Here is a 14,617-nt window from a genome sequence, read left to right as displayed (position 1 = left end):
ATTAGAATTCAGAAATCTGAGTTATAAATGTAGAATAAAATTGGGAACTAGCATCCCAACTATATGAATAAGTGTTGAATTATGAAACAGAGTGTCGAGAGTGTTCGAAGACAAGGATCTCAGTAAGGATCGTGGGAGTTGGGAGAAAGGTGATGGGGCTGGATAGGGCAGGGAGCACTAGGTTAGGGCAGGCTGACAGAGGCTTGAAGAGCATGGGATGACGCGCATGTGGACTGGGATCCAGGCTGGCCAAGTGGACTGAAAGGAACCAGATGAGACCTTGGAAGCCAGAGCTGAGAAGACGGGACTGACTTGCTGAAAGCCTTAATCTCAGAAGAGGAGCCCAGGGTCCACTTCCAGGATGGACTGAGAAAGGAAGGCTGGAGAAGAGAGGATGGGTGTAGATTCTAAACCTGGGAATAAAGGCCTGGTCCGCAATGGCAACAGTGAGATTAGACAGGAAAGGTTCAATCCAAGTCGCGTTTACAGGAGACTGAACTTGATGACAAGTGGAATATATGAGGGTTGAACAACAGGAAGAGTAAAAGATGACTCTGTGTCTTCTTGCCTGGGATGTTTGTGGTGTTCCTGAAAACAAAACAGAACAAAAAACAGCCCAAGTCAACACACTGAGCTCTTCTTCTCAGCTGTATCATTCCTTTTGAACTTGGACCGAACTTTGGTCAAGTAGGGTGTTTTAGTTGTTTATTACCAAATGATAAGCCACCTCAACCCAAGTGACTTGAAGCAACAACAGTTTATCACTTCCCCCGTGTCCATGGGCTGGCGGAGTTTCAGCTTCGAGGGTCCCTGCTACTTCACCTAGGCTTGATGAGGTGGTTGCAGTGGGAGCCCTGCCAGACCTGGAGGTTCGAGATGGTTTCTTGCCTCTGCTCAGTGACCTCTCTGCAGCAGTTGTATTCAGGCTTCTCATATGGTGACTGGGTTCCCTCACAGAGGAAGCAGAAGCTGCCAGTCCTCCCAGGGCAAGAACTCAGAATTTCACAATGCAAGAAAAAGCTGTGCTTATTTCTGTATATAAGTGAGTTAATATAAGACTCAGAGGCACAAAAGTAAGGCTGCCAGAAGAACCAGAGTGACCAACAAGGAGCATTTTAGGTATAGAGATTTATTTATTTATTTGGGTACTGGGGTTGCAACCAGAGGTGCTTTACCACTGAGCTACATTCTCAGCCCTTTTTATTTTTAAAAAATATTTATTTTTTAGTTGTAGTTGGTCACAGTATCTTTATTTTATGTATTTATTTTTATATGATGCTGAGGATCGAACCCAGGGCCTCACACATACTAGGCAAGTGCTGTATCGCTAAGCCACAACCCCAGCCCAAAGCCACAACCCCAGCCCTAGTTTTAGCCCTTTTTATTTTTTATTTTGAGACAGGGTCTTGCTAAGTTGCTTAGGGCCTGGCTAAGTTGCTGAGGCTGGCCTTGAACTTGTGACTCTCCTGCCTCAGTCTCCTGAGTTGCTGGAATTACAGGCATGTGCCATTGTGCCCAGTTTAGAAAGAAATATATAGCAGTAGGTGAGGCCATGTTGTGATAGGACTTGGACCAAGATCGCAGCTGTTGGGTGTGCAACAGATGTTGCAGACGGACAGAACAGAGTGTAGGTGCTCATGGTCACAGGCTGGAGAATATGGTGGATTCACACTGAACCCATGAATTCTGTGAATGAAGTGTTGAAAATGATTGGTCCTCTCACAGGACACCAGTGGCACCATCTCATGTGTTCTTATTCCAGAGAGGGGAGAAATGAGCTACAAAGGCACCAACCTAGGACCTCTGGGGCAGAACATGATATCAACACAGGGCTAAAGGACAAACTAAGCAGAGCTAGACAGTGTGGTGGTACATGCCTATAATTCCAGCCACCTGAGAAGCTGAGGTAGGAGGATTGTAAGGTCAAGGCCAGCCACAGCAACTTAGGCAGACTGTGTCTCAAAATAAAAAATAAAATAATCTAAGGAATGTAATTCAGTGTTAGAGCACCCCTGAGTTCATCCCCCAGTTGCAAAACACACAAAGCAGAGCTTGTGCCTGTAGTCCCAGCGACTCAGTAGGCTGAGGAAGAAGGATTGCTTGAGCCCATGAGTTTGAGGATAGTCTGGGCAACATAATGAGACTTTGTCTTGAAAATAAAATAAATAATTAAAGCACAGGAGTTATGTCTGAAGAAGAAGATTTTACTTTTAAGAAAAAAATAATAAGCCAGGCACAGTGGCACATGTCTATAATCCCAGGGGCTAGGGAGGCTGAGGCAGGAAGATTGAAAGTTCAAAGCCAGTCTCAGTAACTTATCAAGGCCCTAAGCAACTTAGCAAGACTCTGTCTCTAAATGGAAAATTTTAATCAAAGTACTGGAGATGTGGCTCAGTGGTTAATAAGCATCCCTGGGTTTACTCCCTGATACCAAAAAATAAAAATAATAATAAAAGGAGTTCTACAGAGCTAAGAAAAGTTTTCTAAAACAGAGGACAAGAACTTATTCTAGTTTCTTAAAGCAAATGTCCCAGATCCGATCAGAACACTGGAAGAGAAAGCATAGCATCTGTCAGGGGTGTTTCTTATGTGAAAGATCATTTGAATTCAATTGAGCTTTTGCCGTCTTTGGCACTCCTTCTGTTGGATGAACTCACTCAGGCTAACCTGAGCAAAAGGAATTTATTGGAAGGACATTAGGAGTAAATCACAGAACCTAAACCCTCCATCCCAAGCACCTAAGAAGGTGGCATGCCCTTCTCACCACCTCTCACTGGGCCCCATGGAATCCCTTCTCTGCCCGTCTCTTAGCTTGGCATCCATTCACCTTCCTCTTTGTATATCAGCAGGATCAATTCACTTGTCTACTCATGTGGTCCAGGCGTGAGTTTGGGATCCTCAACTCGTACTTGACAGATCCTTACAAGTCTAGTGTCTACAATTCACTGACTAGATCCCAATGCCAGCTTCCTGGGAGAAGGAGCCTGGTGGCCCCAGTGTGAGTCAACTGTGGCCAGAGGATGATGGGTCTTTTGACCTGTCTCCAGCCAGAGGCAGTCGTGGGAGTGGATTTTTTGAGAAGGTAACATGATTAATAGGTGGTTCTCAGAGAAGGACTGTTGTCCCTGAAGCCCCACCCTACTCCCCCATGGTGGTGTATGCAGCATCTTCACAACAAAGCCACAGTTATATCCTAGCGTTATGGGTATTTAGCCAGCCTGCCTGGTTTCCCAGAACCTCCCTGTGAAAGTAAAAGAATAGGTCTGGGGTTGTAGTTCAGTGGCAGAGTGCTTACCTAGCACATGTGAGGCACTGGGTTCTATTCTTAGTACTGCATATAAATAAGATAAAGGTCCACTCACAACTGAAAAAAAAAAAAAAGAAAGTGGCACATGTCTGTAATCCCAGGGCTAGGGAGGCTGAGGCAGGAATATTGAAAGTTCAAAGCCAGTCTCAGTAACTTATCGAGGCTCTAAGCAATTTAGCAACAATCTAGTTCCTGGATTAATCTGAAGGGTGGACTATCTCCCCACAGCTGCCTCTAAAATTTTACCTTGACCAAGAACTTTGAAAATTGCAAGAGAATTTTGTATAGTAGTCTGTATTTATCCATGGTTTCAATTTCTTCAGTTAATTGTGGTAAACCATGGTCCAAAAATATCAAATGAAAAATTCTAGAGCTAGGCATGGTGACACATACTTGTAGACCCAGCTACTCAGGAGGTTGAGACAGGAAGATCACTTAAGCCAAAGAGCTATAGTAGTGAGACCCTATCTCTTAAGAAAAGAGAAAAAAAAATTCTAGAAACAGTCCATAAATTTAAATTGCACTCTACTCTAAATTACATGTTGAAATCTTGCACCATCCTGCTCTGTCCCAACTGGGATGTGCATCATCTCTTTGTCTAGTGTATCTACATTGTTTCTGCTACCTGCCCATTAAATCACTTGATAGTCATCTCAGTTATCAGATTGACCGTCACAGTATCAAAGTGCTTGGGTTCAAATAGCCCTCACTTAATAATGGCTCCAAATCTCTAAAGTAGTCATGCTGGCAGTTTGGATATGCCAAGAGAATCATAAAGTGCTTCCTTTAAGTGAAAAGGTGGGGAACATTCCCAACTTAAAAAGGAAAGAAAAAAATCATATGCTAAGGTTGCTATGATCACAGTAAGGATGAATCTTCTTCTATCTGTGGAATAGTAAGTAAGGAAAAAGAAATGCATGCTAGTTTTGCTGCCGTACCTCAGACTGCCAAAGTTAAGGCCATAGTATATGATAAGCTATTAGTCAAGATGGAAAAGGCATTAAATATGTGTATGTTTGTAAAGGAGGGAAATTACAGGGTTCAGCCCTATCTGTGGTTTCAGGCATCCACTGGGGAGTCTTATTCCTTGCCGATAAGGGGGGATGACTGTACTTAATTGTCATGAGTTTTGAAGCCTCAACTATGCTAAACAAGGGGTCCATTTTGTATGTTAAGATGATTTTTTAAAAAGTGCAAGCAATGAAGCCTCTTCGGTGAAAGTAAAAATGCATGACCAGGCCACAAGGACTTTAAAGTGGCCTTGAAAGTAAGAAGGAATTTGAGAACAAATATCCTTTTTCAAATGGACTTTTCCTCCCTGTTTCTGGGAAGAACACAGGGTGGGACACAGTCTGGAAATCCAATCGGTTGACCAGTAATGCTTTTGAAGACAACATGACGTGTCTTCTCTGGCGAGACTTGGAGCCACACTTTCCAGTACGAGTCAGAGGGCAGTGGCACCCCTCAGAGGCTGATGCTGTTTTAGAGGCTCCCCTCAGGGTGCAGAGTGTTGAGGGACCCACATGTGTAAGAACTCAGCCTTGGGCTGGGGTGTGGCTCTGTGGTAGAGTGCTTCCCCAGCATGTGCCAGGCCTGGTTCCATCCCCCATCTCCCCCCACCCACCCTGGGAGGGTGGGAAGAGGGGTTAGGGGGGTGGCCACCTTGGGAATCTCAGGGAGTCACTTTCATTTAGCTTGCAGGCCGGCCCTAGAAGAAAAGAGGGAGGGAACATCAAGGAAAAAAATCCCATAGACTTTACCCTGGCCTTCCATTTCCAGCATGCATGTCCCTATACAAGTCCCTTCACACTGTTAAACTGGTCTTTGTCCAATAGGAATAATGTCCTCTCTTCTGCTTTCCCAAATAGGGCTAGTGCTTCATGTAAGATGACACATGTGAAGTGCACCGTATGTTAGACAGATGTAAGAGATTAATACTTTAGTGTCCAGAAAAACTACTTTCTGATGTGGCTGCCTTTGATTTTGTCTTTTATATCAATGCTTTTTTACTTTTTTATTACTCAGCAAGTTGTCCTTGTTTGTGTGGTAAATGATGAAACCCTTATTACGTATAATGATAGTAAACTGTTTTTATTCAGCACATACCATCCTGCCAAGCTTTGTAGTATTAACTTTTAAAAATTTATCTCGTTTCTTTTTTTTTTTTTACATAAGAAACCTTTGAGGGCTGAATTCTCCTTCACTCCACTATTTATGAAACTGAGCTTAGAAAGATCATGATAGAAGGGCCAGATAAATCCTAGGGTTTGTCTCAGTGCAAAATGCCATCTGTAATTGACCAAATTATGCTGCATACCTGTCTGAGTATACCACAGCGGATTCTACCTTTAATGGATATCTATAAAGCACCAGTTTATAAAAGCACTAAATAAAATAGACCAGTAAGCAGAGGAAGGACACAGGGGGAGGGAGAAGAGGAGGGAAAGAGGAAGTCCTGGGGGCCGAAATGGAGCAAATTATATTGCATGTATGTATGATTATGTCATAATGAACTTCACTATTATGTACAACTATAATGCACTAATAAAAAATAAAATAAGCACATTAAGGGGCTAGAGTTGTGACTCAGTGGTGGAGCATACACCTTGCACGTGTGAGGCACTGGGTTTGATCCTTAGTCCAACATAAAAACAAATAAAGGTATTGTGTCCATCTACAACTAAAAACAATTTTAAAATATAAAAAAGCACATTAAAAACAAGGGGCTGGGGCTGTAGCTCAGTGGCAAAGTGCTTGCCTAGCACATGTGAGGCACTGGGTTTGATCCTTAGCACCACATAAAAAATAAATAAAATAAAGACATGATGTCCATCTACAACTGCAAAAAAATTTTAAAAACAAACAAACAAAAAAATGCTGACTGCTCCAGACACTCAATATGTTGCTCAGGCTGGTCTTGAACTCTGAGTTCAAGCGATCCTCTTGCCTCAGCTTCCCAAGTAGCTGGACTATAGGTGTGTGCTACCACACCTGGCTTATTCTTATTTTTTATACAGTTCTAATAAGCTCCATAGTTTTGTTCTAAGTCTGTGAAGCAATTAAGAAGAGAATAAGCAGGACTGGGGTTGTGGCTCAGTGGTAAGAGTACTTGCCTAGCATGTGTGAGGCATTCTTAGCACTGCATATAAATAAATAAAGATCCATCAAAAACTAATAAAAATATTTTTTAGAAAAGACAAGAATAAGCAGATTGCGGGCCTGACAGTAGTAAATTAGTAAGTAGTAGTAAGTCATTACAACTAAAAGGGGCATCTCAGAGATCTGAGGTTCCAAGCATCGTTAATAGTGACAGCAACTGTTTTGGACTAAATGTTTGTGTTTTCCCAAAATTCATATGTTGAGTCCTAATCCCTAATGTGATATTTGGACATGGGACCCTAGAAGATTATTAGGTTTAAATGAGGCCATGAGAGTAGGGCCCCCATGATGGCTTAATGTTCTTATAAAAAGAGGAAGAGCCAGGCATGGTGGTGCAAGCCTGTAATCCCAGCAATTTGGGAGGCTGAGGCAGGAGGATCACAAGTTCAAACCCAGCCTCAGCAACTTAGCGAGGCCCTAAGCAACTCAGTGAAACTCTGTCTGTACATAAAATGTAAAAAAGGGCTGTGGATGTGGCTTGGTGGTTAAGTGCCCCGGTACCAAAAAAAAAAAAAAAGGAAGAGAGACCAGAACTCTCTATCTACACCATGTGAGTACACAGCAAACCAAACGGAGTCAGCAAATAAGAAGACAAATTAACTGCTAAAGTCAGACACAAGAGCGTAAAAGGAGCACACCAGTCTGGGGCCATTTTGGTGAAAGATTTTTGATGATTTCAAGTCACCAAGAAAAATATAAAGTAAATTAAACTATGTTAAATTTTTAAAAGAAATATCTAGTACATTTTGGAAAGGTTTCATCCAAAGTGATGATGATGATGATGATGATGATGATTTTAAGTTTTATAGGTAACTTTTATGGAAAGCTCATTTATCCAAAACAGTTTCTAGATAGTCAAAGAAGACAATGAGCAGGAAAGAATAAAAAACAATGAGTACTAGCTTTAGTGGATGCTGTTGTGTAGATGAGCTCAGCTTTTCACCTCCACCTTGCCCTATCACTTGCTGCTGCCTAAGAAGGACCTTTCCCACTTACCCCGTGATTTTAGCTTGTTCATTCAGCAGAGTCACAGAGCAACTGCTGTGTGACTGGGACCAGTTCAGTAGTATGTTGAAGATACAAGTTGTTCATGGTTATTTGGGGAGAGAAGCAAGTAATAGATGTTTGGAATCAAACTTAGCACAGACTGCTGTAGGACCACATGGCATGGCCTGAAACCCTCTGTTTTTTAGCGGGGTAGTGTAGGGAGGCCGTGAGGGCCACAGAACTTCAAGGGGAAAAAAAGAGAGAATAAGCAAGCTCATGATTTTCAGATTTCAGTCTTAAGACTTAAGGGGAGAATATTCTCAGCACAGGGAATAGCAAGTCCAAACATCCAGAGACCAGAGAGCAAGGTGCGTTTGGAAACTTGCAAATGCACTACAACCTGGTCATCATACAGAATGAAAGTCAAGGGCTAGAGGGGAAGGTCATGCTGGTGGGGGGAGGCAGGGAAGCAGCACAGTGGGGCGTGGCCTTGTGTACAGTACAAGAAAGGCTGGACCTCATGGAGGTGGGGAGCAGCCAGGGAGCTGTGGGATTTGGGGCAGAACCTCATAGCTCTCCCACTACTGCTGCCTTTCCCTTCCTCTGTCACCAGTCATGCTTGCTACTTACTGTTCCTGCAAGGACAAGGTCGTGCTTGCCTCATGCTTTTGCACTTGCCATGCATTCTGCCTGGCATGTGCTGGAAAGATTATTCTGGTGCAGTGTGCTTTCTAAATGAGAGTGGGAGAGCCTAGAAATGGCGATGGAATAGGAGTCCCGGCTGTGGTCTAGGAGGGAGGAGATGCAGGTCTGCACTGAAGGAGTGGCAAGGTGAACTGTGTGAGATTTTCAGGAGGCAGACTTGACAGTGTTTGTCACGGGATGGAGGCAAGGATGGTACCTCAGGCCATTGATGTTCAAACCGATGAGCACAGCAGCAGGGTGCAGGCTGATTCCCAGCAGTCCACCCTCATGGTGTGGTGGGACCTCCCTGCCTTGTTGGAACATGAGCTGTCTGGATTTGCTCACCAAATTGTTGGGAATAAATCTTATAGATTCCAGCTGCAAACCGTAGCCTTACTGATGTCTAACTGTAACATTTATGACTATGTGCCTTAGGCTTTCTGTAAAACTAATACATAATAACATGCTTATTTGTGAGCATAATAGAATAAATGAAACAAAAATCAGAGTAAGCGACCAAAATGATGATGATCAAGTAATTCTTATTAAGAACCATTTAACGTATGGTGCAGGTTTCTATATGTAAGTTCCCTTTAACAAACTCATCGTAACTCCTATGCCCCTGAATAGAGATGCTTAACTCTTTGCAATTGTTAAAACCCTAAGACCCGGACATTCCCAAGTAGGGCCCCCACTGAACACTGGACTCCTGCCGCCTGGAGCTATTCTGTTTACATTTGCTACTATAGAGATTTGGTTTGTTTCTGAAAGATGCATTTTAACATTTGTGTGGTGAGCCACATTTGTTATATTTGAACCATGTGTGACGCAAGGGAGAAGGGTAACCACTTGGCTCAAAGGGGGAAGGGTGAGTATTTGGGTTAGCAGAGTACTTCCTGCCAATTTTAAATGAGCTGGTTTGATAGTTAAAGAAATAAAAAGTGCGTGTGTGTGTGTGTGTGTGTGTGTACATATACAAACACATACATGTGTGTATTTTTATGTACTCAAAAGAATAACATGGAGCTGGGTGTGGTGGTACATACTTGTAATCCCAGCAATTCAGGAGGCTGAGGCAGGAGAATCCCAAGTTTGAGGCCAACCTCAGCAACTTAGTGAGGCCCTAAGCAACTTAGCAAGACCCTGTCTTTAAATAAAAAATTAAAAAATGGGGGCTGGGGATGTAGCTCAGTGGTAAAGCACCCCTGGATTAAATCCCCAGTACCACAAACAAAAAAGAAAAATAATAAATTAATGTGGAGATAAAGCTGATTAAACTGGACAGTGCTGTTTTTCAATCTTAAACATAAAGGAACAATACCATTTAAGACTCTGCATGGGTGTCACTTTGGAATTGATAATACATAACTTTCAACTGACCTTGAAGTGCTTCTAGGACCAGAGGTCATTCATGTCTTAATCAGTTATATAAATTATGAGAAGCCAGAGAATGGAAAAGGACTTCACTAAATAGTAGAGTGATTCCAAAATTAATAACACCAATGTAAAACTAAAGTCCAGAGTGATTTGTCTATGACCCACAATGAGTTAATTCCTTCATTCAATAAACATATATTTAGTCTGTGTTATTTAGATATACTAGTTATCTATCATTGTGTAACAAATTATCCCAAAACTTAGTAACTTAAAGAAGCACACATTTATTTTCTCACATAGTCTATGAGTTACAAAATCTGCCTCTGATTTAGCTAGGCCCTCTATATCAAGGTGTCCCACTAAGCTACAGTCAATGTGTTTGCCAGAGATGGAGTCTCATCTGATAGCCCGACTGGAGAAAGACCCGCTTTCCAGTTTATACAGTGGTCAGTAGAATTCAGTTCTTTGTGGACCGTTGGACTGAAAGCCTCAGTTCCATGCTGGCTGTTAGCTGAAGGCCACTCTCAGTTCCTTGCCAGATATCCTCATGGTGTATTGCTTTGTTCAGGTATAGAAACTGAGAAGGCAATAGAGTCTGCTAGCAAGACAAGTCAGTCTTCTGTAACCTATCAAAGAAGTGATAGCCATCAATGTTGCCATCTTCTGTTGGTCAGAAGCAAGTCACTGGTCCCACCCACAGTCAAGGGGGGGGGATGAACATCAGGAGGTAGGGATCCTGTCTTAGGCAGTTTAGGCTGCTTATAGCGAGATACCACAGACTAGGTGGATTAGATAGTGGACATTTATTTCTCACAGTTAGAGAGGCTTGAAAGTTCAGGGTCAAGGTGTCAAATGATTCAGTGTTTGGCAAGGCCCCCTCTTCCTGGTGTGTTGACAGCCATCTTTTGCTGTTTCCATACATGGTGGAAAGAGAGAGGGCTTTGGACTTGACCTCTTCATTTAAGGGTATTTAATCCCATTGTGGGGACTCCACCCTTATGACCTCATCTAACCCAGTTTATCTCCCAAGGGCCCTTCCTGCACGGACTATCACACTGGGGAGTCAGGCTTCCACTTACACATTTGAGGGTGGTAAAAGAGAAAAACATATTTTTCCTATGTATTCACACACTTCACTTCTGACAACAGATGTGTCTGTTTTTCCCAAATCAGCCAATTCTCCACCTCTCTAGACACTAACCAGATGTTCTATGATAAATTATAGTATATCGACCACCTAGTTAGTGCAGACCCATAAAGCTGTGTCCCCCTTCAGACCAGTCACAGGTGAGTTCCCAGGTTACCCACACTTCTGTCCAACTTTCTCTACAAATCAAGAATTTCCATGGTCTCCTCCTCAGGTTCTGTGATTTGCTATAATGGCTCATGGAATACTTACATTTATAAGTTTACTGTAAAGGATATGATAAAAGATACAGATGAACCACCAGATGAAGAGGTGCATCTGTTTGAGGTCTAGAAGGATCTTGAGTACCAGAGCTTCTGTCTCCGTGGAGCCTGCCACTCTCTCGGTACCTAGGTCTTGTTCACCAACTGAGGAACTCTCTGAACCCCATCTTTCAGGGATTTTTAAGAGGCTTCATTATGCAGCCATCTGTTATAGTCAGCTTTTTTGTTGTTGTGACTTAAAGACCCAACCAGAACAACTGCAGAGGAGGAAAAGTTTATTTAGGAGCTCAGTTTCAGAGGTCTGAATCCATAGAAAGCAGGCTGCATTCCTCAGGCCTCAAGGTGAGGCTGAACATATGGCAGAAGAGTGTGACAGAGGGAAGGGGCTCACGTGATGATCAGGAAGCAGAGAGAGAGACTCGTCAGATATTAATACATACCCCAAAGCCACACCCCCAATGCCCCACCTCTTCCATCCACACCCTACCTGCCTTCAGTTACCACTCAATCTCATCAGGTGATTAATTCATGATTGGGTTAAGGCTCTCACAACCCAGTCATTTCCCTTCTGAACCCTCTTGCATTTTCTCACATTTCAGCTTTTGGGGGATACCTCACATCCAAACCATAACAGCATGATTATTAGCTCCAGTCTCCCCTTCCTGGAGAAGGGGGATGGGACTGAAGGTTGCAGTCTTACCATGGCTTGGTCTTCCTACTGATCAGCCCATCCTGAGGCTGTTCAGGAGCCCACCAAGAGTTGCCTCATTAGAACAAAAGATGCTCCAATCCACCTGTGAAATTCCAAGGAATTGGGAGCACTGTGGAAGGAACCAGGAGCAGAAACCAAATGCATATTTCTTATTACGTCATCAAATTTACAAACATCCAGTCCATGGCAGGATCATTGAGGCCTATCTTTAAAAGCTGTCTACCACATTTGGTACCTTTATTCTCAGATACAGCTTTTTAATTTTTTTAAAATTTGTTCTAATTAGTTACACATGACCACCTTTTTAAAAATATCACTTTTTTTTAGTTGTAGATGGACACAATACCTTTATTTTATTTATTTATTTTTATGTGGTGCTAAGGATCAAGTCCAGTGCCTCACATGTGCTAGGCAATCGTTCCACCGCTGAGCCACGACCCCAGCCCTCAGATATAGCTTTTTTACTAGACCAAACCATCTGATGTGCATTTGTGAAACACAACTTTGTGCTCACTGTGGTAGGCTGAATAATGACCCCCCCAAAGATGTCCATGTTTTAAGTCCCCCAAGTCTGTGAATATATGACCTTACATGGCATAAGGGACTCTGCTGCTGTGTTTAAGGATTTTGCAGTGGAGAAATTATCCTGGATTATCCTGGGTCTAATATAATCATGTTGTCCTTACAACAATGAGAGGCAGAATCTGAGCTTAAGAAGGCAGTGTGACAGTGGACGTAGAGGGAGGGAAAGAAGGTGATGACGGCCCCAGAGGGAAATGGTGTAGCCATCAGCCAAAAGATAGGGGCAGTTGCTAGGTCATGGGCACGGCAAGGAACAGGTTCTCCCTTGGAGCCTCCAAGAAGGACTCAGCTCTGCTGACACCTGATTCTAGCCTGATATTACCCATCTAATACTTCTGACCCCTAACGGAAAGATAGTAAGTGTATGTTGTTATAAGCTAGTAGGTTTGTGGTAATTTTGTCCCAGCACCAGTAAAAAATGTATTCACTCACCAGACGATCTCAGGGACTCTCCCAATGGCAATTTTTTGTTGTTGTTGTTTGGTGGGGGGTTCCAGGGATTGAACTCAGGGGCACTTGACCACTGAGCCACATCCCCACTTAGTGCCTCCCTTTTGCTGAGGCTGGCTTTGAACTCACAATCCTCCTGCCTCAGAGGCCTCCCGAGCCACTGGGATTACAGATGTGTGCCATCACACTCGGCCCTCTCAATACTGATAAGGTTTAAAAAGCATCGTAGGGCTGGAGTTGTGGCTCAATGGTAGAGCGCTTGTCTAGCATGCATGAGGCACTGGGTTCAATCCTCAACATCACATAAAAATAAATTTTAAAAGTTATCAAGTCCATCTACAACTAAAAATTTAAAAAAAAAAAAATTTTTAAAGGGCTGGGTTTGTGGCTCAGTGGTAGAACACTTGCCTGCACATGTGAGGTATTGGGTTCCATCCTCAGCTCCACATAAAAATAAATAAATAAAATAAAGATATTGTGTCCATCTACAACTAAAAAAAAGTATTTAAAAAAAAGCATCTTAGAGTTTGTTTAAGAATCTCATATATTCTTCAGAATAAAACAAAAACATGGTGTTTAGCATAAAATAGAGAGGCTTCCATTTTTAAAGCTGCTGCTTGTTTATTTATACTTCAGGAGTGGAAATATTGGCTGAGATAAAAGTACCTGGCACAATTTGCTTTTTCTTCTCAGTGATTCACAGCCAGATGTTGCAAATTTTTTTCTTTTTCTTCTTCTCCCATCCCCTCTCTAGTGCCTGGAAACCTTGGCTGCTACCAGGATCATGGAAATCCACCTCCTCTAACTGGCACCAGTAAAACATCCAACAAACTTACCATACAAACCTGCATCAGTTTTTGCCGGAGTCAGAGGTATAAGGTAATGATCCTGTGGCTGTGTGACTGTAGGAAAAAATAGACAGAAGTGCATTTTGCTGAGCTAACTTGAAAATATGTACAACTTTAGCACAAAACAAAACCTGTCAAACCGTATAGCTCTACTTTTCTGCCAAGGAACAATGAAAGGAGGAGTGGACTTGATTCAGGAGTGTGAGGCAGCACTTTTGTTTAGAGACTGGGAAAAGAGGAGAGGAAAATCCCCAACAGCTGCTTCCCCGTGTGACCTCTGACAGAGTTAGGTATCCGCTCATGGGTGTTATGCATGGACATCAATGGCTTCACAGAGAATCCGAGAATAATAAGACATGGTCACGGTTTACTTCCTAGCCTGTTCACCAGTCCAGAATATTTTCTCTTCTTCCTATCTATTCCTTGATCTGAAATTCATCTCTTAATCATTGGAGTTCAATAATACTACTGTTTGTTACATCAGAAAGAGAGAAAAAGATCCATTTCCTTTCCCTCCCTTCCTCCCTCCCTCTCTTTTTTTCCAGTTCAGTCTAAAGGCCACACTAAACAGGCTCAAGGGAAGAGGATAGCCTGTCAAGGTTCAGGGCCTATGTGAGGCAGGTAGCAAGGCATTTGGCTCAACCTCATCGAGTGATTGGCTGCTTGCACAGAGCTTGAGCATGTAAATGAACAGATCTAGGATAATGGGAGCCAGGTTTCTTCTTGTTAGAGAAGGGAGTTACAAATGTGGAAGTCAGGGAAACAGGAACAAAGCCTATAGTTTTGGATAGGGATTGGATTAGAATAGGGCATGGTTTTTGATATATAGAGAGTGAATATAGAAAAAAAATATAAGTGTGTATATGTGTGTGTGCGTTGTGTGTGTGTGTTTATATACATCACATATAACACACAACGTGCACACACACACACACACCTATATGCTTTGTTCACTGAAGAGCCTGCAAGCAGTGACATATCAATAGCAGAGAGTACACTGAACACCTGAATTTTGGTTTCTAAATACTATTCTCCACTAAAAAGAAGCACCTTGGAGAAAATTACTGATTATAGTGTTGATTCTGAGAAAGTACAAGATGA

At 42.6% G+C, this 14,617-nt stretch overlaps 1 protein-coding gene across 3 annotated transcripts in view; it reads left to right on the top strand.

Moving 5' to 3' along the window:
- Kremen1 (kringle containing transmembrane protein 1) overlaps positions 1–14,617 on the top strand; it is a 71,876-nt gene that overhangs the window by 35,800 nt on the left and 21,459 nt on the right. For all 3 annotated transcript variants that reach the window (XM_071614907.1, XM_027956070.2, XM_027956071.2), the window contains exon 4: positions 13,423–13,547. In XM_071614907.1, the coding sequence (XP_071471008.1) occupies positions 13,423–13,547 (125 nt within the window). The remainder of the gene's footprint in view (positions 1–13,422; positions 13,548–14,617) is intronic.

This window comes from Marmota flaviventris, chromosome 1 (genome assembly GCF_047511675.1).
Source record: "Marmota flaviventris isolate mMarFla1 chromosome 1, mMarFla1.hap1, whole genome shotgun sequence".
Taxonomy (NCBI): Eukaryota; Metazoa; Chordata; class Mammalia; order Rodentia; family Sciuridae; genus Marmota; species Marmota flaviventris.
This window is presented reverse-complemented; position numbering and strand designations above follow the sequence as displayed.